The 27900-nt window shown below is 41.9% G+C and overlaps 1 protein-coding gene across 12 annotated transcripts; it reads left to right on the top strand.

The window, feature by feature from the left end:
• UPF3A (UPF3A regulator of nonsense mediated mRNA decay) lies at positions 1-27827 on the top strand. 12 transcript variants are annotated; one of them, XM_053563685.1, is made up of 11 exons: positions 2-679; positions 923-1029; positions 2723-2829; positions 8380-8478; positions 8601-8711; positions 12493-12548; positions 12638-12796; positions 17990-18076; positions 18426-18583; positions 20757-21058; positions 27531-27827. In XM_053563685.1, exons 1-10 carry the CDS (start codon positions 476-478, stop codon positions 21016-21018), a joined length of 1350 nt encoding a protein of 449 aa, XP_053419660.1. In that variant the 5' UTR covers positions 2-475; the 3' UTR covers positions 21019-21058; positions 27531-27827. The 12 variants fall into 12 exon arrangements, 7 of the variants coding, with proteins under 7 accessions (XP_053419662.1, XP_053419660.1, XP_053419661.1 ...); XM_053563687.1 differs by lacking the exon at positions 8601-8711 and having other exon boundaries at positions 1-679; XM_053563686.1 differs by lacking the exon at positions 27531-27827 and having other exon boundaries at positions 20757-24633.
• Positions 27828-27900: the final 73 nt, after the last annotated feature.

Below are 27900 nucleotides of genomic sequence, written 5' to 3'. Positions count from 1 at the left end.
AAAAAAAAATAGCTTGCAAGTCATTTATTCTACTCGGAAGTTACTGCCTGAGAAACAAAAATACACAAACGTGAACTCGGTTCTGAGAACGCCTCAGGAACGAGGAGTCTGAGGCCTGAAGTAAAAGCGCTCAGCTAACCCTAACCTGCAGGTTGGGCTGCGAGGGTCCGTAGTACGCTGGTCCCAGACCCAGCCCCCCGCAGCGAGATGGACCCTCCTGGGGCCGACTCCTGGCGGCCTCGGCACCTCGCCCCCTGCCAGAACTCCCTACGGACCGCAAACTTTGGTGCCCCAGCGGGCTCGAGGTCCAGAACAGCGCCCAGAGGGTTTGTGCGCCTAGACCCTACAGGGGGTCACGTTGACGCCGTGGGGAACGGGGAGCGCCCTCGTCCAACGTGGCGGGGGAGGGGCGAGCTCGAGTTCTCGCGAGGTTTCGGCCTCTCTCCGGAGGCGACAAGTCCGCGGCGGACGCGATATGCGGTCTGCAGAAGGAGCCGGAGGCCCGGAGAGGACCGTTGCCGCGCGGAGCCCGTGCGGGACGGACAAGCTCTCAACCCCAGACGGCCAGTTCCGCCGTGAGTCGCCGCGGCGTGAGCCTGAGACACCGCCAGCCTCATCCTTGAGCTGTGGGAGCGGCGTAGGCAAACCTCGCGAGGAAAAGAAGACGGCCCTAAGCAAGGTGGGGGCGGAGAGAAGGTCGGGGCCAGGATGTGTCGGTGAGGCGAAACATCGCGAGAAGAGTGTGGTGTTGCGCATGGAGGGGCAGGACTGCGAGGAAATGGGCGGGATGAGGACTGAGCTTAGGGAGGGGAGAGACTAAGGAGGCGGCCGAGGGGCTGGGGGTCTGGAAGGTCGGGGCGTTGTAGGGGCGGCCTCCCGCGTGGCTGGAGCGGAGCGCCAATGTAGGCTTGCCTTTTCCCAGGTGGTCATCCGGCGGCTTCCCCCTGGTCTCACCCAGGAGCAGCTGCAGGAGCAACTGCGCCCACTGCCCGCCCACGACTATTTCGAATTCTTCTCGGCGGACCTCAGGTGCGGGGGCGGGGGCGGGGGCGGGGTCGTGTCCGTGGTCGCCGGGGGAGCTGTGCGGCTGGTGTGTGGTGGAGTCGTGGGCGCTGCGGTCCAGCCGCGTGCTGCCGGCACCGTCACGGCCCAGAAAGGAAAGTAGACCCGACCCATGTTACTCGGTGGGGCTAGATGTGCAGGGTATTCAACTGTAACGAAAGTGAGGCGGCTGGTGCGCTCTGCGCCCGGTGGTGGGACCCCTCTTTCGGCTTTCACAGCGGCGACGACGCGGCTCCCGGGCCTGGGCGCTTCAGACCTGCCTTTCGCCGAGTACAGAGGCCCAGGCTGGGACTGGAGCAGGGATTTTATCTCCGTCGTCATTATTACCCTTATTTTCATTATTACGATTTGTTGCTTATGGTGATTCTACGAACTTTATTTATTTAGTTTTGCAGTTTCTGGCCGGGGCTGGGTTTAAACCTGCCACCTCTGGCATATGGGGTCGGCGGCCTACTTGGGCCACAGGCGCCACCCTGTATAAACTGTTTTTGTTTTTTTACTTTATTATTTTTATTTTTGGATGAAATAAAAAGAGATGCGGTCTCGCTCTTGCTCGAGTTGGTCTCCAACTCCTGGCCTCGAGCGATCCTCCCCCCTTGTCCTCTAGAGTGCTGAGATCACAGGAGCCACCTAAAGTTTCTTTTTTGAATAAGTACTGTTACAACAAAAACGTCAGTCCTCTCAAAAACATCATTAATAAGTAAACAGCTTTGGTTACAAAATACCATACAGATGATTTTCAAATAACTTAAGTTTGGAAAAACCGGTACGGAGTAACTTGGTTTGGAATCCCCGTTCCTCTTTACTCACTGCTCCTCTCTAGCGCCTAATTTCTCCGGGCCTCAGTGTTATCTTCTGTGAAATGGGGCTTAAAGTTGCTCTGGGGATGGAGATTGGTGACGGTGAGATAGCTAGGAGGGTTTAGTTCTCTTTGTAGACTCCATGCCCTGTGCTGCAGTAGCTACTATTTGAAAATACCCAAAAGCGTTCTCTAGGTCAATGAAGAATCTCTTTTACAGTATAATGTTTCCTTTTATGAACGAATTGTGGCTAGCCTTGTATTCCAGTCATGCATTAGGAGTGACCCTTGAATAAACTTTGGTGTTTTTAACTTGGGAGGACTGTGTTTTCACTCTCTGTGCAGAGGAGAAGCTACCCTTTTTCTCCCAAGTAATTAATAAGATCTCAGTTCATGGTTTATTTTTCTAAAGAATATCCAAATTGCTATAATTAACTGAGAGATGATTCTTTAGTATAAACATTTTACCTGAAGTGGTTTGTTATATCCAGAAAAGGCAAAAAAAAAAAAAAAGGCTAAATTAAAGAAGTCTTGCAGGTCCTCCTGGCTCACGCCTGTAATCTTAGCACTCTTGGAGGCCAAGGCAGGTGGATTGCCCTGGACTCACAGGTTTGAGACCAGCCTGAGCCAGAGCGAGACCCTATCTCTAAAAGTAGCTGGGTGTTGTGGGCGCCTGTAGTCCCAGCTACATGGGAGGCTGCGGCAAGAGAATCACTTGGGCCCAAGAGTTTGAGGTTGCTGTGAGCTATTATGCCAAGGCACTCTACGGAGGGTGTGACAAAGTGAGACTCTTGTCTCAGGGAGGAAACAAAAAAAAAGTCTTGTGTCTCTTACTAATCATCACTTTATCTCTTATTTCAGTCTTTACCCTCATCTCTATTCAAGAGCATACATTAATTTTAGAAATCCTGATGACATCCTTCTTTTTAGAGATCGTTTTGATGGATATATCTTCATTGACAGTAAAGGTTGGCTCATTGGTTTTTTAAACTCTTTATTATATTCCTTAAGTTCCCAGAGACTAAAATAAGATCATAAATTTTGATTATGTAACTGTGATTGTGCATTGATATAAAAATTTTCGTAAATAAAAAATTAGAAAGTCTATGTAATAGTGATAACCAGTATTATCATATAAATGAGTTTCCTAGATGTGAGCTTTACCTTTTTATGTTCCAAAACTAAATTGTGTGATATGAATGTCCTAAAATGTATTATACACTTACATCTATGTCTTTTTTTTTTTTTTTTTTTTTTTTGAGACAGTCTCACTTTGGCACCTTTGTTAGGTAGAGTACCATGGTGTCATAGCTCACAGCAACCTCAGTCTCTTGGACTCAAGTGATTCTCTTGCCTCAGCCTCCTGAGTAAGTGGGACTACAGGGGCCTACCACAATGCCCGGCTATTTTTAGAGACTGGGTATCGCTCTAGTTTGGGCTGGTCTCAAACATGTGAGCTCAGGCAATCTGCCTGCCTCGGCCTCCCAGAGTGCTGGGATTACAGGCGTGAGCCACCACACATCCATGTTTTCATGATTGTACCATTACTCAATAATATGGGGAAGAGGATGTAATCGTGAACCACAGTTACCAGATGTTTACCTCTCTTCTGTTTCCAATTCCCTGTGCTTCTGGGATTAATGTGTTTTCTGTAGATTCTAGTTATTAACTCTTTGTCAGATTCATAACATGCAAATATCTTCTCCCATTTTGAAAGTTGTCTATTTGCTTTAATTGTTGTGTCTTTTTAGCTATGCATAAGCTTTTTAGCTTGATTAAGTTCTATTTATCTATTTTTGTTGTTTTTGCAATTGCCACTGAAGTTTTTTCGTGAAATCTTTCCCCAGTCTGACATCAAAGGTTTTTCCCACACTTTCCTTTTGAGATTTTTATCATCTCATGTCTTAGATTGAACTCTCTTATCCATTGTGAGTCAATTTTTTTTTTTTGTAGAGACAGAGTCTCACTTTATGGCCCTTGGTAGAGTGCCATGGCATCACACAGCTCACAGCAACCTCCAACTCCTGGGCTTAAGCGATTCTCTTGCCTCAGCCTCCCGAGTAGCTGGGACTACAGGCGCCCGCCACAATGCCCAGCTATTTTTTGGTTGCAGTTCAGCCGGGGCCGGGTTTAAACCCGCCACCCTTGGTATATGGGGCCGGCGCCTTACCGACTGAGCCACAGGCGGCGCCCATGTGAATCAATTTTTTTTAAGTGGCGAATGTTGTGGGTCCAGTTTCAGTCTTTTACATGTCATTATCCGGTTTTCCCAGCACCATTTATTGAATAGGGATTCCCCACTGTATTTTTTTGTTTGGTTTATTGAATATTAGATGATAAGAGACTGGTTTCACCTCTAGGTTTTCTATTTGGTTCCATACGTTTATGTCTATGCCTCTATTTTTGTGCCATTGCTATGCTGTTTTGTTCACTGTGGACTTGTGTAACCTGAAGTTTTGGTAGGGTGATGCCTCTGGCTTTGTTTTTACTAAGAATTGCCTTGGCCATGTGGATTTTTTCCTGGTTCCATATGAGACAAAGAACTATTTTTCCCAGTTCTTCAAAGTATGCTATGGTAAATTTTTTTTTTTTTTTTTCAGTTTTTGGCCAGGGCCGGGTTTGAACCTGCCACCTCCAGCATATGAAGCTGGCACCCTACTCCTTGAGCCATAGGTGCTGCCCCTATGCTATGGTAAATTAATGGGGATTGCATTGAATCTATAGATTGCTTTGGGTAGTATAGACATTTTAACAATGCTGATTCTTCCCAACCAAGAGCATGGTATGTTCTTCCATTTGTTAATGTCCTCTTCTATTTCTTTTCTTAGAAAAGAGGTTTCATCATTGTCTTTGTAAAGATCTTTCACCTCCTTTGTTAGGTTATTCTCAGTATTTCATTTTCTTTGAAGCTACTGTGAAGGGTATTGTGTCCTCACTTTGCTTCTTGACTTGACTGTTATGGTGTATACAAAGGCTACAACAGTAGACAAATTTATACCCTGAGACTTTATTTTTTTTATTTTATTTTATTTTTTTTGAGATAGTGTCACATTGGGTGCAGTGACATTATCCTACCTCACAGCAACCTCAAACTCTTGGACTCAGGTGATCCTCTTGCCTCAGCCTCCCAAATTGGTGGGACTACAGGTACCCCTCATGACACTAGGCTAGTTTTTAGAAACTAGGTCTCATTCTTGCTCAGGCAGGTCTTGAACTCCTAAGGTCAGGCAGTCCACCTGCTTCAGCCTCCCAGAGTGTTAGGATTACAGGCATGAGCCACTGTGCCTGGCCTACTCTGAGATGTTGTTGTATTTGTTGATCACTTCCAGGAGTCCTGTGATTGAGTCTCTGGGGTTTTCTAAGTATAAGATCATATCATCGGCAAATAGTGAGTTTGCCCTCTTTTACCCCCATTTGGATGCCTTCTGGGGTCAGGAGACACAAAATACACCTGCTGTTTCTGCTGTATAAGATGGGGGCAGGAAGCCACTATGTAGTTGCCATGGAGCCTGGTCTCATCTTCCTGATTTATTTGATCTCAGTCAGGTTGTCACTCATGCCAAGCATCTTGGGAAGAACCTGGACCTTGGGAAGAACCTGGACCTTCCAACAAGTACCTTTTGGCCACACCAAAGTTTTCCCAGGGGTGTGGGACCCAGCCAACTCTCCCCAGGGGTGGCTGCCTGAGTTTAGCAGCTGCACCAGAGCCAGCCATGTGCTGGGACTCTGGGGACTGGCCCTCCCACAATGGTGGGGTTCTGCTGGTCTCAAAGCTGGGCACCATTTAAGTTCACTCAGGCCCTCCCAAGGGTGCTTTGTCAAGCTCCCAACTCCAAAACAGCAGCAGACGGGCCTTCCCTGTCTCCACCCCTCCACCAAAGGCCAGCTGGCTTCTGTATATACCCAGGTACCTGTCTTCTGTTCCAGTCTTCTCTGCTCCTGGCCTCTTCCTTGGCTCCTGGGGTGCCCCACTGTCTCACTGTGCCCCTGGTATGTTGTTTTTGGGTGGAACAATCTAGCAAGAAGTGGCTGGAGTCTGCTTGCCCCAATCTCACCGAGAATGACTGGTGTGGAGATACCTCTAGTTTGCCATCTCGGCCCTCCCCCTCTTCTCTTCACTGTTGTTTCCACTGTTGTCAATCTGTGTACCTCATAGTTGTATGCGTTGTTTTCTGCCCTCCCTTCTCATTGCCAGCCAACTTTTTCACCCTCCATCCTATGCCCAGTACTGAAATGTTTTTTTCTTCACTCAGTGGTAACAAAGTAGAAAGGATAAAGAATGATTACGTCCTGGGCCAAGACATTTCCTATGAGTGAAATCAAATTTATTTCTTGAACTAATAGACCAGCGGTTCTCAACCTTCCCAATTGCTGCGTTACAAATGGAAAAAAGGGGTCACGACCCACAGGTTGAGAACCACTGTATTAGACCTTTGTGCTGATTTATCCAGTAATGTATTCAATTGCTTTTTTTTTAACTTTTAAAAAGTATTGATAAAATAAGTATAAGAAAATCTATTACTATACTGATTTCCACAGCTGCGGCACCATTTCACGTTCCTGCCAGAGTACACAAGGGTTCCAAGCACTCCATGTCCTCACTATAGCCAACTTAGTGGATTTGAAGTGATAATCTCATTGTGGTTTATATTTACATTTTGCTAGTGATTTTCTTTCTTTTTTTTTTTTTTTTGAGAAAGAGTCTCATTATGTTGCCCTTGGTAGAGTGCTGTGGTGTCACAGCTCACAGAACCTCAAACTCTTGATTCTCTTGCCCCAGGCTCTCAGGTAGCTGGGACTACAGGTGCCCACCACAACGCCCGACTATTTCGGTGTTGTAGGTGTCGTCGTTTGGAAGGCCCAGGCCAGGTTTCAACCCGCCACCTCCGGTATATGTGGCCAGTGCCCTACCCACTGAGCTATGCTAGTGATTTTTGATGTTGAGCATCTTTTCATGTGCTTGTTGGCCATTTTCATACTATCTTTGGGGAAATATCTACTGAAGTCCTTTGCCCACTTTTTAGTTGGGTTATTTGTTGTTTGTTGTTGAATGGTAGGAGTTCTCTGTACATTCTGGATGTTAATCCCTAAATTGGATATATGACTTTGCATATATTTCCACCAGTTACATAGGTGGCTTTTCACTCTTTTGATTGTATATTTTGATGACCAGAAGTTTTTAATTTTGATGTAGTTCTGTTTATCTATGTTTATTTGAGTTACTTGTGCTTTTGATACCATAGCTAAGAACTCATTACAAAACCCAAGGTTTTCTTCTATGGTTTTTCTAAGTGTTTTATAGTTCTAAGTCTTATGCTTACATTTGATTCATTTGGAGTTAATTTTTATATGCCGTATTAGGTAAGGGTCCAGTGTCAGTTTTTTGCATGTAGATATCTAGTTTTCCCATCACTGTTTGTGAAATGACTACCTTTTCCCCAGTAAATGCTTCTGGTATCCTTGTGGAAAATAATTTGACCATATTATAAGGGTCTTCTATGTTCTTTATTCTGTTCCATTGGTAAATGTGTCTATCTTTATGCCAGTACCATGCTGTTTAATTACTGTAGCTTTGTAATAAGTTTTGAAATCAGAGAGTGTGTTGTTGGCCACCTAGTAGGTGCCTGTCACATACCAGGCATTGGGGATGCAGCAGTGAGTGGACACTTTTCCAACTGCTTTCCTCTTGAATCTCGACTTTATTCTGCATAGTGGAGGTCTTCTAGATAAGTGAGACTTAATAATGTCATGGTTACCTGACCATAAGTTTAAAAGTGGTTACTCAGTGGTTCTAGTACTGAGGTAGAAGTGTTCCATTTGTTCATAAAGCACATAGCAGGTTCTCTAAGTGGACATTTCTCTGTATGTTTGTCCCTCCCCACCATGACTACAAAATCAGTTTCTAGTGACTTCCATTCTCAACTTTTTTTTTTTTTTTTTTTTGTGATTTTTGGCCGGGGCTGGGTTTGAACCTGCCACCTCCGGCATCATTCTCAACTTTTTTATGTGCAGCAACTCTTACCTAGAATATTGTATATCCCGTTTGAAGCCTGCTTTAGCTATGGATCTCTTCTAAGCAAAGCAATTTCTTTAGCTTATATAACAGATTGAGAACCACTTAAAATCAAAAAGTTTAAACCTGATTATTTAAAGGTATCCCATAAATTATTTAGTAGTGGGTGGAAAGGTCAGGTTTATTGAGGTACAAATTGCATATGGTAAAATTTGCCCTTTTAAAGTGAACAGTTAGATGGATTTTTGAATGTATTCAGTTAAACCACCATGATGACTTGTTTTATTTAGTAAATGATTGTTCTCCCTGTCACCAGTTCATATTTTGTTTAAATCTTGAGTTTGACATGCTAAGGTTATAGGGTGCTCGAAAATATGATTAAATTATAGTTTTAGCTATAATAAAACGTAATCATTGTTATTCCTAATCTTTAAGCTAGATCATAATTTTCTGAAGTGAATATAATAGAATTTCAAAATGGTTTAGATTATGTTTCCTGTTAAAGGTCTGGAATATCCTGCTGTGGTAGAGTTTGCTCCGTTCCAGAAGGTAGCCAAAAAGAAGCCTAAGAAAAAAGATGCCAAGACCGGGAGCATTGAAGATGGTGAGTTCTTTCCAAATGCTCGATTATGACCTGCTAAGTTAAGTACCCTGATCAAATATAATTCTTCTGCTGTCATTGGGAAAGATTATGTTTATTTCCTTTTTATTTTCTTAAATTTACAGATCCAGAATATAAGAAGTTTTTAGAAACTTACTGTGTGGAGGAAGAGAAGGCCATTGCCAACCCTGAAACTCTACTGGGAGAGATAGAGGCAAAAACGAGAGAACTCATTGGTCTGTTTTGCTCATCTCTTTTTTTTATTGAGATATTTATTTATAGCAGTGGTTCTTCAACTTCCTAATGGCACGGCCCTTTAATACAGTTCCTGTGGGTCGTGACCCACAGGTTGAGAACCGCTGATTTATAGAGTATGATTTATTTCTTTTTTTATGATAAAAATGGAAACTTGTTACAGTTTTGGCAGAAATATGGATTATTTTCCAATTTTGACAACAGAACGTCAAAGTAGCAGCTTGGGGAAATATCTCTGAAGATTTGTTGATGGAGAGCACCTGATTTTTTAGTTATGGTCCTTTTGTTTCAAGGTGTGGTGCTTCAGAGTGAGCAGTGGGAATGATACATGAGCACTCTGTACATATCTAGGAAGGAGCGTCATGCTCTTTGCAGAGAGCCTCTGGGGCCTACAGCAGTGAGGCTGTTCATGTGTGAAGTCATCCTGCTGCTCAAAGAAAATTATAAGTCCCCTGATCAAGCCAAGCAAACTCATGGAGCTGGTAAACCCAGCCATAGGACAGAACCTAATTGAATCTAGCCTTTGTAGCAGTTTCCCAAAAACTGACCGGCAGGGTCTCTTCCCTCTCAGTTGCTGCTCAGGGCCAGACCCACCCATCAAGACTTGTTGACATGACAGACTGTTTATAATTTATCTTCTTATTTGTTGATCTTCCTCCACATAAACTCCTCTTTCATTTCATCTTTCCACTTCCCTGACAGAATTACATTTTCGTCTTTGTAGATGTAGCACAGAGAAGTTCAAGAATCGAGTAAATGTTTATTGAACAAATTAATAAGAAAGGTTAATGCTATTGAAATAGTGCATTAATATTCTTCATTAGCCTAGTAATGAAGTTTTTATGTTTCATACCAGCTGATTTAATATGTAGCTCCAAGGATTTTTAATCACAAAAGTAAATATTGAAATGTGCAGAAGGTACGTTACTTGGGTACTGTCTTAGCTCCTGTGAGAGACAGAATGGTAAATAGGGTGAGAGGCCTCTCCCTTCTAGTGGGTGTGACAGACAATAAACATGGCAGAAATAATCCAGCCAGAGCATTTCAGTTTGTGGTGAGTGCTGCAGATGTATGATGTGAAATAATGGGATAGAGAGTAGCCAGGAAACCCCTTTGAGATGGTAACTGGGCTGTGCTGAAATGGTAGCAGCAACTGTGATAAGCAGAGGAGAGAGGGGCTGCAGATGCAGGCTGGGGCCTGAAGCTTTTGTAGGGCAGGGCACAGGCTCGTGTGGCTGGCACGGGTGGCCAGCATGTCTGCAGAGCAGGAAGCCACATTGTGCCGATGGGTGGACTGGGCAGGAGTTCTGGATATGTTCCCATTACTCTAGCTGCTCCACTCAGCATAGATTGTTGTCACAAGAGGCAGGGCCACTGGTTGGGAGCTGTTTACTGTCCTCTGGGAAGGGCTGCTTGGGCGAGTCTGGCAGATGCAGACTGGGCAGGGCTGACGGATAGATGAGGTTGGCGCATGAGGGAATAGGAAGAATTACTGCTCCAGGGTCTGACTGGAGCAGGTTGCACACGTGGGTAGGTGGGGTCCGTGTTGGTCAAAACCCAGACTCACTTTAGAACAAGTTTAAGAAGAACTGGAAAAATCAGGTTCAATGTTTTTCACAGAGCTTGCCTTCCTGCCCTTCCCATTTCTTTCTCACTTGATTTTAAATGTTCCCTTGTGTAGCAGTTGTCACTTTAGGGCCATTCTGGCAGCACGTTTGACCTGCATTCCTGCAGACATATGTGTCCTGTGCATAGCAGGGCCTCCCTCGATCCCTGGTGCATAGTTGGCCTGTCATAAACACCAACCGAGGGACAAATGTGCCTTCGTGGGTACAGCTCCTCATCCCAGGACTAGGCTGGGAGCCTATTTCTGTGATTTCTCTTTCCAGACACTTAAATTTGAGTCTTAATTAGGCAATTCATAGCAAACTGCCTTTTTCTTTTCTTAGCTTTTGGCCTTTAGTGGTTCTTAGGAACAAATCTAAATGAGGGTTTAGTGGAAATTTTAGTCAACATCAGTGGCAGGGCCTCTGGTGCTGAGCTCGTGTGGTGCGTGTGCAGGTTCTCAGAGGCTTACCAGCCACATAGCCTTGGCCCCACAGCCATCCTGCAGCTGTTGCCTTGGAAGTCTGAGATATTCAGTATAAAGCACACAGCACAGTGCCTGTGTATAGAAGTATGACTCTCAATTAAATTAGCATTCTGCTGCAAGTTTGTGCTTATCTGGTAAGTAATATACTTTTATACCCTTCTTGTGAATCCTGTGGGTAGCAGGATGGTTGTTTTGTAGGAGAGGAGAAAAGGCAGGTGGAGTCTGGAGTCAGCCTCCCTACCCTCACAGTCCGTCAAGTCATCAAAGGTGGTCTTCTCTGCTCCTGGCTGAGGGGCCTTCCACAGAGCACAGAGCAGAACCATAGTTCATTTGACACAATTTGCCTGTTACAGAAGACTGACCTTTTAGTTAAGCCAATCAGCTGTACTCACCCTATGCCAGAGTTTGTGATCAGCATAGGAGACCCCTGGGGAGAGTGAGTTCTCCATGGCCACTCTGTCTATATCCTCATCAGCTCTTCTCTATGCTCTCTGGCCTAGGGTGGAGCTCTGTTCACAAGGTTGTTTGTTACATGATGTCAAGGTATCAAGTTAGGTGTCCCTGACCAAAGGCTTTCCTGTAATTCCTGTTTCTAATCCTAAGAATTTGAGAAATATCATGGCATTTTTCATCCAGGGATTCATCCCAGACCCATTTGATCAGGGTCCTTAAAGATCTGTAGAGCAGGCGCAGACCATCTTCCAATTCCCACGTGTGTCCTCAACATTTGCCATCATTGCAGTGAATGCGGCCTGGGTGCCCAGGTCAGACTGGCAACTGGGGCCCAAAAGGCAAGGATTAATTTAGAGTTTATGGAAACTTTCATTCTGGTAGTTGGTACCTTTTTGTTGAGTAGTACCAGCAGTGCCATGTGGAGACATTTTCTAAGTTCTCTGTGTCACCCTGATTGTATGGAGTGTATATTATAAAAAATTACAGGAAAATCCAAGCTGATTGAAACATTGAAAAAAAAATTGTCTGGAAAGTAAAAAAGGAAAAAAATCAGTATATATTGAATTTAAGTAAATGTATAAATATGTTACTTAATGATTTAAGATAACTGCAAAAAATTGAAGAGATATTCATAACATTTGGGAGTTTAATGCATTGTATTCATTTTACTTTTATACACTTTTATAAGTAATATTTCAAGACTCTCTGAAGAGTCAGGAATTACATTTCTACTATGTGTAAAATTATTGGTACCTTCAAATTACTCAATTTTATGGTAGTGGAATAAAAATCCCTCTGGATATGATATTGCCTGTGTAAATTTTAAAAATAATATTGAAGAATAGGGAGAAGGGGGAAAGGGAGGGGAGGGAGGGGGATTAATGGGATTACACCTGCAGTGCATCTTGCAAGGGAATATGTGAATCCTAGTAAATGTGGAATGTAAAGGTCTTAGCAAAATAACTAACAAAATGCCATGAAAGCTATGTTAACTAGTGTGATGAAAATGTGTCAAACGGTCTATGAACCAAGTGTATGGTGCCCCATGATCATACTAATGTACACAGCTATGATTTAATAAAAATAAATAAATAAATAAATAAATTAAAAAAAAAAATAATATTGTTCCCCTAATTATCTTAAGGATTAAATTGAAAAAGTATTTAAAGAAATCTTATTTTAAGAGTTAAATACAACATGCAATTTTTGTATTTTAGCTAGAAGAACTACACCTCTTTTGGAATATATTAAAAATAGAAAATTAGAAAAGCAGGTAGGTCTGGCCTTTTACCTGGTAAATACCTTTTCTGCTCTGCCATTTCCATCCAGGCAATTTATACATGTATTCTTCTGTGTCTTTAGAGAATTCGAGAGGAGAAACGAGAAGAGCGGAGGAGGAGGGAGTTAGAGAAGAAACGCTTGCGGGAAGAGGAGAAAAGAAAAAGAAGAGAAGAAGAAAGGTGTAAAAGAAAAGAGGAAGATAAACAGAAGAAAACTACTGAGAAAGAAATAAGAATTAAGGTAATTTTGAGAAAACATTTATTTTTTTCTAGAAATAGTTCAACAATACCACTTAGTATTTTTGCTCTTTAAAAATTTAAAAACATTTTCAATTAATCTAATCTTTTGTTCCTATAGTTCCTTTTCCCCCCATACTACAGTGGTAGTTTTCTTTTTTGTTTTTCTTTGAGGCAGAGTCTCACTCTGTCCCCTTAGGTAGAATGCTGTGGGGTCATCATAGCTCACAACAACCTCAAGCTCCTGGGTTCAAGTGATCCTCCTGCCTTAGACTCTGAGTAGCTGGGACTATAGGCGTCCACCACAACACCAGTTAGTTCTTTTATTTTTACTAGAGATGGGGATCTCCCTTTGCTTAGGCTGTGCTTGAACTCCTGAGCTCAAGTGATCCACTTGCCTTGGCCTCCCAGAGTGCTGGGATCACAGGTGAGAGCCACTGCTCCACAGTGGTAGTTTTCAGATGTATTCCCTGAGCCTTAGGAGTTCCTGGGACATAGTGTTGGGAGGCAGAGGTGGATGGGGCAAAAGAACCCTGCCCTCCAGGGTTATGGAGTAGGGACCTGGCATAGATTGTTCTTGTTGGGTTTCTTTTTTTTAAATTATTAATATTAAATCATAGCTGTGTACATTAATGCGATGGTGGGGCACCATACACTGGTTTTATAAACAGTTTGACACGTTTTCATCACACTGATTAACATAGCGTTCCTGGCATTTTCTTAGTTATTGTGTTAAGACAATTATATTCTATGTTTACAAAGTTTCACAGGTACCCTTGTAAGATGCATTGCAGGTGTAATCCCACCAATCACCCTCCCTTTATTGGACTTCTGCTTACGTTTTCCTGACTAAACAACTACTAGCTCAGCCTTTCTATATGAAGGATGACTTGTAGAACTGGGTTTCATCATTTATTTTATGGTGGCAGGAATGGGTTTCTATGTCTCTTGTCTGCTTGTTCTTGTGACTGATGCAATCATGTACAGGGTGGTGTAGATCACAGAGAGAATTCTGCTTTGTGTAAAATGCAGTGGCCAGAGTTGGGACCAGCCCTTACCTTCTCAGTACTCTGCGCAAATGATCTAAGTCAGGGGACCTCAAACTTTTTAAACAGGGGCCAGTTCACTGTTCTCAGACCGTTGGAGGGCTGGACTATAGTTTAAAAACTATGAACCAATTCCTATGCACACTGCATGTATCTTATTTTGAAGTAAAAAAGAAAACGGGAACAAATACAATCACGCTGCCACATGTGGCCCACGGGCTGTAGTTTGAGGACCCCTGATTTAAGTAAGCCTTGATTTCAACATAATGTACATCTTACATCACTCCACAAAGGATTTAAGGTACTTTATAGCAATTCAATAATATTACATAATGTAAGGGGGGAAAAATGTGAGGACTTGGAGAAAGGAGATTAGGTGAGGAAAAGGTGGGAAAGAGATCATTGAACTATAGCTTTCTTTCAGATGTTCTTGGCAATCAAACATTTAAAAGTTGGCCAGAAATTTAGTAGTTCTTTAAGGAAAGTAAAACTTCCTAGGGCTTTGCTCTAAAATAATTTTTCTCATGGATTCACTAGCAATGGAGAGAACTTTTTTTAAATAATACCCCTACAAAACACATAACCATTTGTATCAGTTAGGATTGGCTAGAATATGCTGCAGTAACAGGTAGTCTCCAAATCTTGTTGGTTTGGTCTAACCAAACTTCATTTATGTTCGTGTTGTGTGTCCATGCTATTTAGAATATAGCATTATATTTTTATATTTTCACATATACAGTTAGAATCCAAAATAAGCCAAAGAAATAAAACAAATTTAAGTAAGTAAAAGTTTGGGATCCTTTATATAGAAAAAAGAAATCAGAACATGTAGCAAGAGAAGTGTTGCCCTTATCCAAATCTGATAAAGTCTTGATGACAGATTAGACCCAGTGACAATGAGTGACCACAGCTGTCCTGAGGATAGTCTGGGATTCTGCCCAACATTGTAGGTGAAATTTGCCCGTATTGTCACCAGCTCCAGGTGTAGTGTTGAATTAGCATTCAAGTCCACTGTGGGGATGTCTAACTTACAAATCACTTGGAGAATTGAAATTCTTTTTAAAACCTATGAAGAAATGCCACATTAAGTATCAACTGCCTAAAGATGGAAGGACAGAGAGACACCTTCACTCACATCTGTTAATAAAGACAGCACCATACTGGAGAGAAGCCCAGCTGTGTCCTGTCCCCCAGGGCTCTGGAACTTCTCACTGTGCTTGCTTATGCTGAAGTAAGAAATTAGGGAGTAAAATTTCTGAATACATAAATTGTAGGTTGTAGGTGATATGTATCTAGGAAGGTTGCGTGCTTTTTCACATAAAGCCTTTTAAAAAGTTACGTGTCAACTGGGTGCTATGGCTCACGCCTCTAATCCTAGCACTTTGAGAGGCCAAACCAGTGGATTGCTTGAGCTTACGAGTTTGAAATCAGCCTGAGCAAGAACAAGATCTTGTCCTGCTAAAAATAAAAAAAAACTAGGCTTGGTGTCAGTAGCTGAGTAGGGTGCTGGCCACATACACCAAAAGTAGCAGGTTCCAGTGAGCCCGGCCCGGGCCTGCTAAAAGAACAATGACAAATGCAGTCAAAAAATAGCCAGGCATTGTGACTGGCGCCTGTAGTACCAGCTATACTTGGGAGGCTGAGGCAAGAGAATTGCTTAAGCCCAAGAGTTTGTGGTTGCTGTGAGCTGTGACGCCACAGCACTCTTACTGAGGGCGACACAGTGAGACTCTGTCTCAAAAAAAAACCAAAAACAAAAATAAAAAACTAGCTGGGCGTGGTGACAGGTTCCTAAAGTCCCAGCTATTTAGAAGATTGAGTCAAGAGGATCACTGGAGCCCAAGAGTGTGAGGTTGCTGTGAACTATTACACCACAGTACTCTGGCCTGGGTGACAGAGTGAGACTGTCTCAAAAAATAAATAATTTTTAAAAAAAGGTTATGTGTGTGTCACCAGTTTACCCGTATGTCATGGAAGCCAACATGAGCATGAATGTGACCAGCGCATGGAGAGTGCACAGCTGAGAACACAGCTGGAGAGGAACACACCTGAGGGTGATGGCCACCGTCCCCAGCTGCTGGCCCTGCTTCCTTTTTCCAAAATACCTTGGCTGGGTCCAGCTGAGACCTCTGTCCTGTTGTCCCCCACAGGGAAATTTCCTCAGGTACACCGTGGCTGCTCCTTGGCAACGGGTCTCTGTCCCTGTCTTTTCTCCACAAAGAACCCTCCTGGACCCCTCCTTTTCCTCTCTCTGTAACCATTTTATCATGTTTGCAGCATACAATGAGCTTGAGGTTATCTTGTTCCTGTTTGTTTCCTTTTTAATACTTTGTCACTTGCAGGCCATTCCCCTCCTACCACTGCTGCCCCAACTAGAATTTCAGCTTCCACTTCCTGCAGTGCAGGGTACGTCTTTCTCATTCACAACCACCTTGTTGGCACCTCATGCAGGATCTTAGTCCCTGGTTCCTGGCACACAGCTCCTGAGAATCTGCTGTGCGATAAAGAGCGTCTTGTGTGCCAGTGACGTAGCTGGGAGCTGGGGTCCCTGCACTGCTTCAGGATGGCGCTGGGCTCGAGAAAGACCAGGCAGGATTTGAGGGTTGGGTATCGTAGTACCCCCAGACCCCAACCAGAGAAGGGTTGGGGGGAGGGAGCAAGCTGCAGTGGCCAGTGATTTTGTCATTTGTGCTTAACGTGACGATATGTCTGTGAAAAAACTTAATAAAGGGGCTTTTGGGTTGGTGAGCGCTCCAAGGCTCTATGAGGGTTACAGCATGGAATCTGAGCACCCTAATCCCTCCTACCCCACCCTAGGCTTCCCTTTCACATTCATGAGCTTATATCCTTTATAATAAGCTGGTAATTACAAGGAAAGTGCCTTCCTGATTCGTGTAAGCCATTCTAGCAAACTGTCAAACCTGAGGGGAGACTGTGGTTGTACCGGTGACACCCTGGGATTCGACACTGTTGTCTGCAGTGGTAGCTGTCTTAATGGAACTGAGTCCTTCCTTATGGGGTCTGATGCTGACCCCAGATAGGCAGTGTTGGAGCTGCATTGAACGTGTGCCCCAGCTGGTGTTGGTGTGAAGTGTGAGCAAAGACACCTCATGTTTGGGGTTAGGAGTGTGAGGAGGAGCCTTTCCTAGTGCATGAGACTTTCGGTGACTGCATGGCCACATGCAGATTCTTTCTCTTACCTGTGGCTTTCATCTGTTACAAATACATTATTGTTGTACAAGAAAGATGGACAGTTACCTGTAAGAACACTAGTTGACAGATTGCACAGAAGGATGTGGTGGGCTGACATGGCGCAATGAGAAATGGTCCCTGCTGCCCTGCCTGTGTGAGTTTCATCCTTAGATGAACTCATTTAGTTGACGGTGTCTGTGCACAGCTCTGCTACACTGCAATTTGAAAACAGAATTTTCAGAAGTTCCCTTCTGTTTCTGTTCCACCAATGATGCTACCTATGGTGCTATAGTTCTGGAAAGTATGCAGCCACAAGCAGGGGAGGCTGGGATGCAAAGACACAGCAAACCAGTATGTCGCAGTGGCTTGCTAATTCTGATTCATGAAAGAGAATAAATGTTTTGAAAACATTAAACTTGCTAGGTGCAGTGGCTCACACTAATCCTAGCACTCTGGGAGGCCGAGGCAGATGGATTACTTGAGCTCACAGGTTTAAGACCAGCCTGAACCAGAGAAGACCCTGCTTCTAAAAATATCTAGGTGTTTTGGCAGGCGCCTGTAGTCCCAGAAACTCGGGAGACTGAGGCAAGAGACTCAGTTGAGCCCAAGAATTTGAGTTTGCTGTGAAGCTACGACGCCACAGCATCCTACTGAGGGCGACAAAGTGAGACTCTGTCTCAAACATAAATAAGTAAATAAAATTTATATATAAAAGAAAACGTTATTCTAAAAGTCATCAGTGTAAAGCAGCCTTTTTAGAAATGTTTATTTTTTCCTTATTGCATATGTAGTACTTGTTTATTTTAGGAAAACTACACCAAAACAAAATGTCTCAGTTCTGCCCCTGGAAATAATCACTGTGCTCTCTGCAGACAGCCTCCCTCAGTCCCTTGTGTGTTAACATGGGAATAGAAAGGGAATCCTTGTGTTCTATTTTGTAACATTCTTTTATTCATTAGCACAGGGGTCCTCAAACTGCACCTGCGGGCCACATGAAGCGGTGTGATTGCATTTGTTCCCGTTTTGTTTTTTTACTTCAAAATAAGGTATGTGCAGTGTGCATAGGAATTTGTTCATAGTTTTTTTTTTTTTAAACTATAGTCCGGCCCTCTAACGGTCTGAGGGACAGTGAACTGGCCCCCTGTTTAAAAAGTTTGAGGACCCCTGAATTAGGGTATCATCTTCATCACATTAAGTTTCTCATGACTCCAAAATATTTTTTTGACTGGATGTTCCACTCAGTATTAAACCAAAAACCTGGTTTTTGGACCTTTAGCTTATACTCTTTCGCTGCTCGAACACTGGGCTCAATATTGGTTTATATTTTTAATTATTTATTCAACAACTTTTATAATATGCTCAAAGTAATATTTTGCTAACATTATAATTTCTCAGCTTCTTAAGAAACTGGAAAAGGGAGAGGAACCAACCACAGAGAAACCAAGAGAAAGAGAAGAAATTGATGTTGAAGATGGAAAACATGAAGCCCGTGCTGCTTGTGCAGTCGGGAAAGCCAGACCCTTGGAGATCTGCCTGGAGGAGCCCAGGGAGAAGTGAGTGTGCTTTCATGCTCACACCCTCGTCAGCCCAGGGAGAATCGAGCATTCCCTCGTTCTTATGGCCACAGTAGCATCAAGTCCTAGGGACACACCCTTTGTCAGTATGAGCATTTATATTTCACAGTATTCTCAGAATCCAAAGTGGTACTAGGATATACTGGTCCATGTTTTTCTTATTGTTCAGGCCAGGAAGTTGGTGAAGTTAACAGTTCTTTTGAATCCGGGAAATGTCTCCTGTTATTTTCTTAGCTGTTGCTTTTTACCCTCTTCTTTCTCCCGTGAAGCCTTCCTCTTGTACCTGTTACTGCATGTCAGGTCTACAGGGTCTGTCTCCCCAGTTGTCTTCCTTTGTCATTTTTTATTGATTGCCGTTTTTCTCCCCGTTGGCAATATATTTCCTATTTGCTCTTCCAGCCTCTTTTACTTTATCTACAGAATCCTGTCTTTTAGGGCTGGAAAGCCTTTCTTGATAGAGAATTTTAAGTTTTAAGTGCTGTAATTTTTTTTAAGCTGTTCTCACACACGCCCCCAGTGGTGGCCTTGGCATGTCAGTCCTGCACCTCTGTGGTTCTCCTTCCCTCTGTCCTTTGTTGCTCATGGGGAGTGTTGCTGTGGACACAGCACGATCTGCCCAGTGGGCTGGATGCTGGTCAGGAGGGGCTTGTGGGCAGGGCCTGACCCAAGGCAGTTGCCTATTTGCTGCCTCTGGACACCCTAAGTGTCCTGGTACCTGCGGCCACTTTGTTCAGAAGGGTGGTATGAGGGGATTTTATTTATTTTCTTTTCTTTTTTTTTTTTTGTAGAGACAGGGTCTCACTTTATGGCCCTCGGTAGAGTGCTGTGGCCTCACACAGCTCACAGCAACCTCCAACTCCTGGGCTTAAGCGATTCTCTTGCCTCAGCCTCCCGAGTAGCTGGGACTACAGGCGCCCGCCACAACGCCCGGCTATTTATTTATTTTATTTTCTCTTATTTTTGAGACAGAGTCTCACTATGTTGCTTTCAGTAGAGTGCTGTGGTGTCACAGCTCACAGCAACCTTAAACTCTGGAGCTTAAGCAATTCTCTTGCTTCAGCCTCCCAAGTAGCTGGGACTACAGGCGCCCTCTACAATGCCCGGCTATTTTTGGGGTGCAGTTGTCAATTATTGTTTAGCCAGGCCCTCGCTGGGCTTGAACCCACCAGCTTTGGTCTATGTGGCTGGTGCCCTACTCACTGAGCCACGGGTGCCAAGCCAAGTACGAGTGGATTTTAGTTGGGAGGGTTAGTGGCTGCCAATTCCCAGAATCACAACGATTTGAATTGATTTCTTACTGCCTTTTTTACAGGGCCGTTGAGAAAGTATTTTTCCCTATTTGGGGGTTTTGGTTTATTTGCTGTTTTTATAAACTCAGTTTACATACAGTTATCAAATTCATGACCTTCTAGCACTGTGTTTACATTACATATGTTTCTCTTACTGTTTAGGGCAGGGCAGGGCAGGGCAGGGCCTGCTGCTACACTCCTGGCACAGTTCACTTTGCTTGTGGATCTGTAGTGTCTGGTGGGGTGGGGCAGTACACCATCTGCAGTGTAAGGACTTTTCCCCAGGCTATGGAGGGAAAGAGTTTAAGAACCAGATGAGTTAAGCAGCCATTCATTTATTTACTATTCATGTAATATTTTAGTATGTGCATAAATGTAATTAATCTAACATCATTAAATTTTAGTTAATTTTAGCTGTGCTTAGAGCAGAAAATCAAACTGTTAGTACCAGATATGCATCCTGGCGCATGCACTTGGCCTCCTGGGACAGACACTCATATACTTTTAGTTTCATTTACTTTGAGAAATTTCAGTCTCATTACTTTGAGAAAAAGGGGAAGGGGGACATTATATTTACCTTGGGAAGTTATTGAGAAGTAGAAATAAAGTATCTTAGCAGTAAAGCCTATCAGTCATTCTAGTAATGGCAAGTTCTGTTGTTACTGTTACTATTTACTTGTCCATCTTCCCATCAGTTTTCTGTTGAATGCCTGCTGTGTGCCAGGCACTGTGCAAGCTCAGCAATGCAGTGCTGAGTATGGCTTCTCTGTTCCCTGCATTTAGGGAATTTACAGTCTAGAAATTAAGATAGGTATCAATAAACGGTGTACGTAAGGTCTCTGGTCCTTTGTATTGAATCACAGGTCACAAAATGTCAGTGACAAAGAGCACAGGGACATGGACAGAAGGTCTCGAGAAAAAGAACCGGAAGCACAAAGACAGCTCACGGACGACAACAGGAAGCACAGAGCTCACCGCCAGCTGGGCGGGCTCTCAGGGAGGAGTGAAGATGAGCCAAGATGGGGGAAAGCGTCTGCCCCAGACAGAGAGAAGGAGGGAGGGTGGCCAGCACGGCAGCGCCCCCGGGGAAGTCGCAGAGAGAACCAGAAGAGGGCAGAGGTGTGATGACAGTCCTGCACCCAGACAGGGACAGCTGAGAAATAAGGTCTTTATTAAACCCTAAAAGAAAATCTCTCTTAAGATCCAGTTTTGTGCTCTGGTGGTGTGAGGGGTACTTGTGCTGTCTTAGGGAACCTATGGCTTTGAGGGGGTCAGTGTTCACTAGAGCAGTTACTCCTGAAAGTCAAATCCTAAAATGATAATGGAAGTCATCTTAGAGATTCAAGTTATTTTTCACCAGGAAAAAGGATTTTATTTGGTATAAAACTAGCATGTTTATACCATTTGCTTGAGAATAAAGTAAGTTCACACTTACCCTTAAAGACAGTAAGGAAAATATTGACGAACTTTCTTTTACGTTATTAACAACAGTCTGATTATTATTGAGTAATCAAATGCCCCACAAACACCCATAAGTTGAATTCTGTACAGACAGTGAACCCACTTAGCCCAAAAAGCGGCTTCTCCTTCAGAAGTTTGAAGTTAGTTTTTGTTCAGGTCACTTTTTCCCAAAGAAGCATCACAGATGGTGTCATCTCCTGGCAGGGCCAGCCCAAACCAGGGCTCCCTGAGTTGAGGGGTGTTCAGGGCTCCAGTTCATACCTTCCTCCCTGGCCCTGACCCCTGCAGCCCCTTGTCCATTCTCTATCTCTGAGCTTTTATCATTTCAAGAATGCTTTCTACATGAACTAAAACTGATATTAATATTACTAATCAGCAATTTCCACATGGATTAGTCCTGCCTCCCATCTCACACTGGGGAACTGTGAATGTCCTCTTTTTAGAAAACACTCACTGCCCTGTTACTAGATTCCTGAAGGTACAGGAATAAGAATGAGGACTGAATAAAGTACACAGAGAGCAACAGCTGCCAGGCCTGAGGAAGAGGATGAGTATTCCTGAAGACCAGCACCAGAGTTCAGCACACAGACACACATCCAGAAACACACTGTACAGAGTCATAGACACCCACACAGACACACACTCACGAGGAGTATCATCTTGTCATATTTCTCATAATAGGTTAATAGTTAATTGTTATAAATTAAGTAGACAAGAGAATAATTTTTTTTTTTAGAATAATTCTTTACTAATAAAGTGGATCAGTTAATTGTATTAGATCTATACATACTATAATCCAAACTGCTTTTATTCTTTCTTGCAGGAAGCAATTCCTAATTGATTTTTCATTTTAATTATACTTCTAAAATGTGTATTAATGCAGTAATTTCAGTAGAAAAATTAAATTTGGTTTTCTATAACAGAAAAGCAGCCTGATTGTGGCTGCTTCATTTAATGGTTTGAGCACATGCAAACACTCAGCGTTCTTATTCTCTACACATACAACAAAGGACAAAGCCTGATGTCTGAGATTGAGATTGGGGCTCCTTCCCTGATTCTGTCAGGTCACCACTTCTTGCTGCATTTCAGTTCACATGCCTTCACCCATTCCCTGACTCAATTCAAGTTTGGCCCCTGGAATCTAATGTAGATTCAGAAAACATCCAGGTAAGGAATTGATAAGAACACATTCAAAAGAGCAGTGGTTCTCAACCTTCCCAATGCTGCGATCCTTTAATACAGTTCCTCAGGTTGTGATGACCCCCAACCATAAAATTATTTTCATTGCTACTTCATAATTGTAATTTTGCTACTGTTATGAATCGTAAGGTGAATGTCTAATATGCAGGATGTATTTAGGCGACCCCTGTGTAAGGCTCATTTGACCCCCAACAAGGTCGCGACCCACAGGTTGAGAACTGCTGCAATAGAGTCTTAAACCTATTTGAGAGTCTGTAAGGGCCTAGTTTTAGTACAGTATTCTGTGAGAGTTATTTCTATTTTCTTCAGTTACTTTTGTTCAGGGCAATATACTAAGAGACTTCTAAAAGACAAAGATTTCAGCTTTGGAGCAAGCATTATTCATCTTGAAATATTTAATATTCTATAATTTAGAGCACAGACCTACTTTGACCTACAATACCTTTGTTTACACAATTTCAATTCAAAATAATGGCAGAGGGTGTTTGACATTTTGTTATTTTGCTGATGTTTCTCCACAGAAGAAACAATGGAAGGATTCAGTCATGGCCCATCATAATCTAGATTTTTGCTTCCAAGAGTTGGTTTAAGTCAGAAATTCGTTCAGGGTTCAATTTGGGTAGATCTTTAGGGTAATTAACTTACTCTAACACTTTCAGAAATAAACTAATGGAGTCATTCATATTAGGCCCTGCCCCCACAGCGAACCCTGTTTCATATCTCAGACTCTTAGAAATTCTTGACCTGTAAAGCCTTAAAGTTCAGAGAACAGAAAAAGTTGCTTGTTTTTACATTTAACATTTACAGCTTACGAAGTGTGTTTCTCCCCCCACCCCCAGGGATGGGGTCTAATTGTCTAATTATGTTTGTTGTGTAGTCTGGATCATATAGTAATTCTATTTTTAATCTTTTTGAGGCATTCCATATGGTTTTCCACAGCAGCAGCACCATTTCACAATCTCGCCCAGGTGCACAGGGCTCTAAGCACTCCACATCCTCACCAATACTAACTTTGTTGTTTTTCATGGTAGCCAGCTGGTGGGTTTGAGGTGGTATCTCAATTGTGGTTTAGAGCTGCATTTCTCTAACAATTATTAATGTGAACATCATTTTATATGTTTGTTGGTATTTTGTATATGATCTTTGGAGAAACACTCAAATCCTTTGCCCATTTTAAATCTTTTTTTTATTGTTGTTGAGTTCTCTATATACTCTGGTATATATGTATACCAGATGTATGATTTGTACATATTTTCAGATGTATGATTTGTAAATATTTTCTCCCATTCTGTGTGTTGCCTTTTTCCTGTGTTGATAACTTTTTTTATTTATAGTACATTTTATTTTCATTGATATTACATATTTCATTTAACATAATTTCAAAGTAGGTCTGTGCTGTAAGATAAGCAAAAGAACAGATATCCTAAACTCCTAAGAGATTCTCTGATGTTCTCTGTTGCTTTTTATAGATGGCTTTTATTATGTTGTGGTAGTTTTCTTCTATTCCCAAATTGTTGAGACTTTTTGTCATAAAGGGTGTTGAATTTCGTTAATTCTCTTGTTAGTCTTTAAATAGTTAGTAGACTTGAACAGTAAAGCAAGCAGACAGGGCTTTTCCTTGTTTGGAGATTTTTGACTATCGATTTAACCTGCTTACTAGTTATAAGTCTATTCAAGTTTCCTATTTCTTTATGGTTTAGTCTTGGTAGGTTTTCTATTTCTACAAATTTGTCCATTTCATGTAGGTAACAATTTATCAGCATCTAGTTATTCATAGTGTTCTCTCATAATTTTTATTTCTGTAGAAATCGATATAATTGGCTTGGCACCTGTAGCTCAGTGAGTAGGGCGCCAGCCACATATACAGAGGCTGGCAGGTTCAATCCGGCCTGGGCCTGCCAAACGACGACAACTACAGTAAAAAAATAGCCAGGTGTTGTGGCGGGTGCCTGTAGTCCCAGCTACTTGGAAGGTTGAGGGAAGAAAATCGCTTCAGCCCAAGAGTTTGAGGTTGTTGTAAGCTGTGAAGCCATGGCAGTCTACCAAAGGCGACATAGTGAGACTCTGTCTCAAAAGAAATTGATATAATTTTCCCACTTTCAGTTCTGACTTAGTAATTTGAGTCTTCTCTCTTTTTTTCTTAGTCTGTGTAACCAATTTTATTTATGTTTTCAAAGAATAAATGTTTGGTTTTATTGATCTTGTTTATTGTTTTTCTAGTCTTTCATTTATCTCAGCTTTAGTCTTTATTATTGCCTTCCTTCTGCTTAGTTTGTTCTTCTTTTTCTAGTTCTTTACCTTGTAAAGTTAGGTTGTTGATTTTCTTGTATTTTAATGTGTTTGTATAAACAGCTCTATGAACAAATAAAATGTTATTTTCACAAGCCCACCCCTGCAGTATTATCTGTTTCTCCCTTCAATTCTGTCATTTTTTTTTTGCTTTGTATATTTTTATGGTCTTCTATTAAGTTTGTCAATGTTTATGATTCTTATACATTCTTACTATATGGAAAGTCTTATATGTAATGTTTTTCCTCATCTCTTGTGACCTTTTTTTATCTATAGTCAATTTTGCTGGATATTCATATAGCCATACCTGCTCTCTTTTGGTTATTATTCGCATGGAATAACTTTTTCCAGCCTTCCACTTTCATTCTATTTGTGTTTGGATCTAAAGTGAATCTTTTGTAGACAGCATGTAGTTGGATTATTTTTTATATACTTGCCAGTCTCTATTTTAATTAGACTATTTAATCCACTTATATTTAAAGTAATTACTGACAAGGAAGGACTTTTGTTACTTTGCTATTTGTTTTCTATATGTCATATAGTTTTTTTGTCCCTCATTTCTTATTAAAAAAAAGTGTTCAGTTGATTTTTTTTTTGGTACTGAAATACTTAAGTTCCTTCCTCAAGTTTTTTGTACATATAGTATAGCTATTTTCTTTGTGGTTACTAGAGGGAATTACATTTAACATCCTGAAGTTGTAATGTTCTAATTTGAATTTATACCATCTTAATTTCAATAACACAAAAACTTAGCCCATCTAACAGCTCGATCCCTATCCCTTTTGGTTGTTGACATATTTATACACTGTGTGCCCCAAATTTGCCTCTTAGTTACATAGAAAACAAAAAATAGTTACAGACTGTAGTTATACTAATAGTAGGTTTCATAATTGCCCATGTATTTACCTTTGTAGAGGTTTTTATTTCTTCATTTGGCTTAAAGATATTGTTCAGTATCCCTTCATTTCACCCTGCAGGATTCCCTCGAGCATTTCTTACAGGGCAGGCCAAGTGGTAATAAATTCCCTCAGCATTTTTTTCTTTTCTTTTTTTTTGGAAACAGAGTCTCTCTCTGTTGCCCCAGGCTAGAGTGCCATGGTGTCATAGTTCACAGCAATCTCAAACTCCTGGGTTCAGGTGATTTCTCCTGCCTCTTCCTCCCAAGCAGCTGGGATTGCAGGCGTCTGCCATGATATCCAGCTGATAGTTCTATTTTTAGTAGAGATAGGGTCTCGCTCTTGCTCTGGCTGGTCTCCAATTCCTGACCTCACCGGATCCAGCCACCTCAGCCTCCCAGAATGCTAGGATTACAAATGGTGAGCCACCACTCCAAGCCAGCATTTTTTTTTCTTCTTAATCTAGGAATGTATTTATTTCTTCCTCATTTTTGAAAGACAGTTTTGCTGGATATAAGATTCTTAGTTAACATTTTTAAGGATTTTTTTTTTTTCTTTTAGCACTTTGAATATATTGGGCCACTGCTTTTTTGGCCTCTAAAGTTTCTGAGGAGAGATCCAAAGATAATTTTATTAAGGATCTCTTGTATGTGACAAGTCATTTCTCTCTTGATGCCTTCAAGATTCTGCCTCTGTCTTTAGAAAGTTTGATTATAATGTCTCAGTGTGAATTTTTTTGACTTCATCTTAGTCCAAGTTCTTTGAGGTTTTTGTATGCTAACATTCATGTTACATCAAATTTGGGAAGTTTTCAGCCATTATTTTTTCAGGTATTGTCTCTATTCCTTTTTGTCTCTATCCTCTTTCTGGTACTCCCATAGGGCTTATGCTGATCCACTTGATGGTGGCCCACAGGTCCCTTAGGCTCTGTCTACTCTTTAACTTTTTTCCTCTTTCTGTTTCTCAGATACAGTAATTTCAACTTTTTTATCTTCAAGTTCACTGATTCTTCTTCCTGTTCAAATGTGCCTTTGAACCGCTCTAGTAAATTTTTCACTTCAGTTATTATAATTTTCAGCTTCAGAATTTCTCTTGGGTATCTTTTAAGGTTCTATATCTCTCATGATACTGCTATTTTGCTCATACATCATTTTCTTGCCATTCTCCACAGCTCCCTTTACTTCTTTGAGTATACTTAAGACAGTTAAAACCAAAAGAAGAGAAGGGTCTCAAAGATATATTTGTATACTCATGTTTATAGCATTATTCATAGTAGCTTAAATGTGAAAGCAAGCCTAGTGTTCAACTGATGAATGGATAAGCAGAACATGGTACGTCCATACAATAGGATATTATTCAGCCTTAAAAAGGAAAGAAATGCTGGAAGATGCTGCAACATGAATGAACCTTGAGTACATTGTGCTAGGTAGAATAAATCAGTCACAAAGAGTAAAAATGTGTATGATTCCCTTATATTAATAGTCAAACTCAGACACACCAAAGAGAAGGGTGGTGCCCGGAAGTAGGGGGAGAGGGAAATGGAGTTAATGTTTAATGATGTAAAAAGAAAAAGAGTCTCAGGGCCACCTCCCTTCACCCCAACTCTTTCTGTAAAAAAAGAAGGTCAAGCCTCAGCAATCTGTGAAGAGCTGGCCCCACACATCATTCATTAAGGAGATTCCTTCTGACCTCCAATAAGCAAGGACATACAAATTGTACCTATATCTAGCCCCTAAAACTAAAAAGTCTCCAATTCCACAGTAATAATGAATTAACAAATTTATCTTACAGGTAACAGAACTTTAGATAAGACAGAATTAGACATTCTTCCACCAACCCTGGAACATCTACATAATTGAAGCTTCCTTCATTCTTATGTTATAAATAAAATGGGCCCCACAAGAATGTACCCACTTTGCCTCATCAGCCCTGGCCCCTGCATTTTCCCCTTCTCTCTGTGCCTTTAAAGTGCTGGCGGTTCCAATTTACCTACACAAAAAAGAGCCACAGTTTGTTGTTTTCCCAGGAATGCAGTCAAAATCTTGGATTAATAAACCTTCATTCATTGAGATTTTTTTGCCTCTGACATTTATTTGGGTCACAATGGATATAGTTTCAGTTTTACAAGATGGTAACAGTCAAGGAGGTGGATGATGGTGGT

The sequence above is a fragment of the Nycticebus coucang genome, chromosome 15 (assembly GCF_027406575.1).
Source record: "Nycticebus coucang isolate mNycCou1 chromosome 15, mNycCou1.pri, whole genome shotgun sequence".
NCBI lineage: Eukaryota > Metazoa > Chordata > Mammalia > Primates > Lorisidae > Nycticebus > Nycticebus coucang.
The sequence above is the reverse complement of the archived record's forward strand: the minus strand, read 5'-3'. Positions and strand labels throughout refer to the sequence as shown.

Excerpts from the sequence above, each read along its gene's own strand:
- UPF3A (XM_053563685.1), top strand. The coding sequence starts at position 476 with ATGCGGTCTGCAGAAGGAGCCGGAGGCCCGGAGAGGACCGTTGCCGCG. Across the intron at positions 1,030-2,722 it reads TTCTTCTCGGCGGACCTCAG|TCTTTACCCTCATCTCTATT; the intron begins GTGCGGGGGCGG and ends CTCTTATTTCAG. Across the intron at positions 8,479-8,600 it reads GACCGGGAGCATTGAAGATG|ATCCAGAATATAAGAAGTTT; the intron begins GTGAGTTCTTTC and ends TTAAATTTACAG.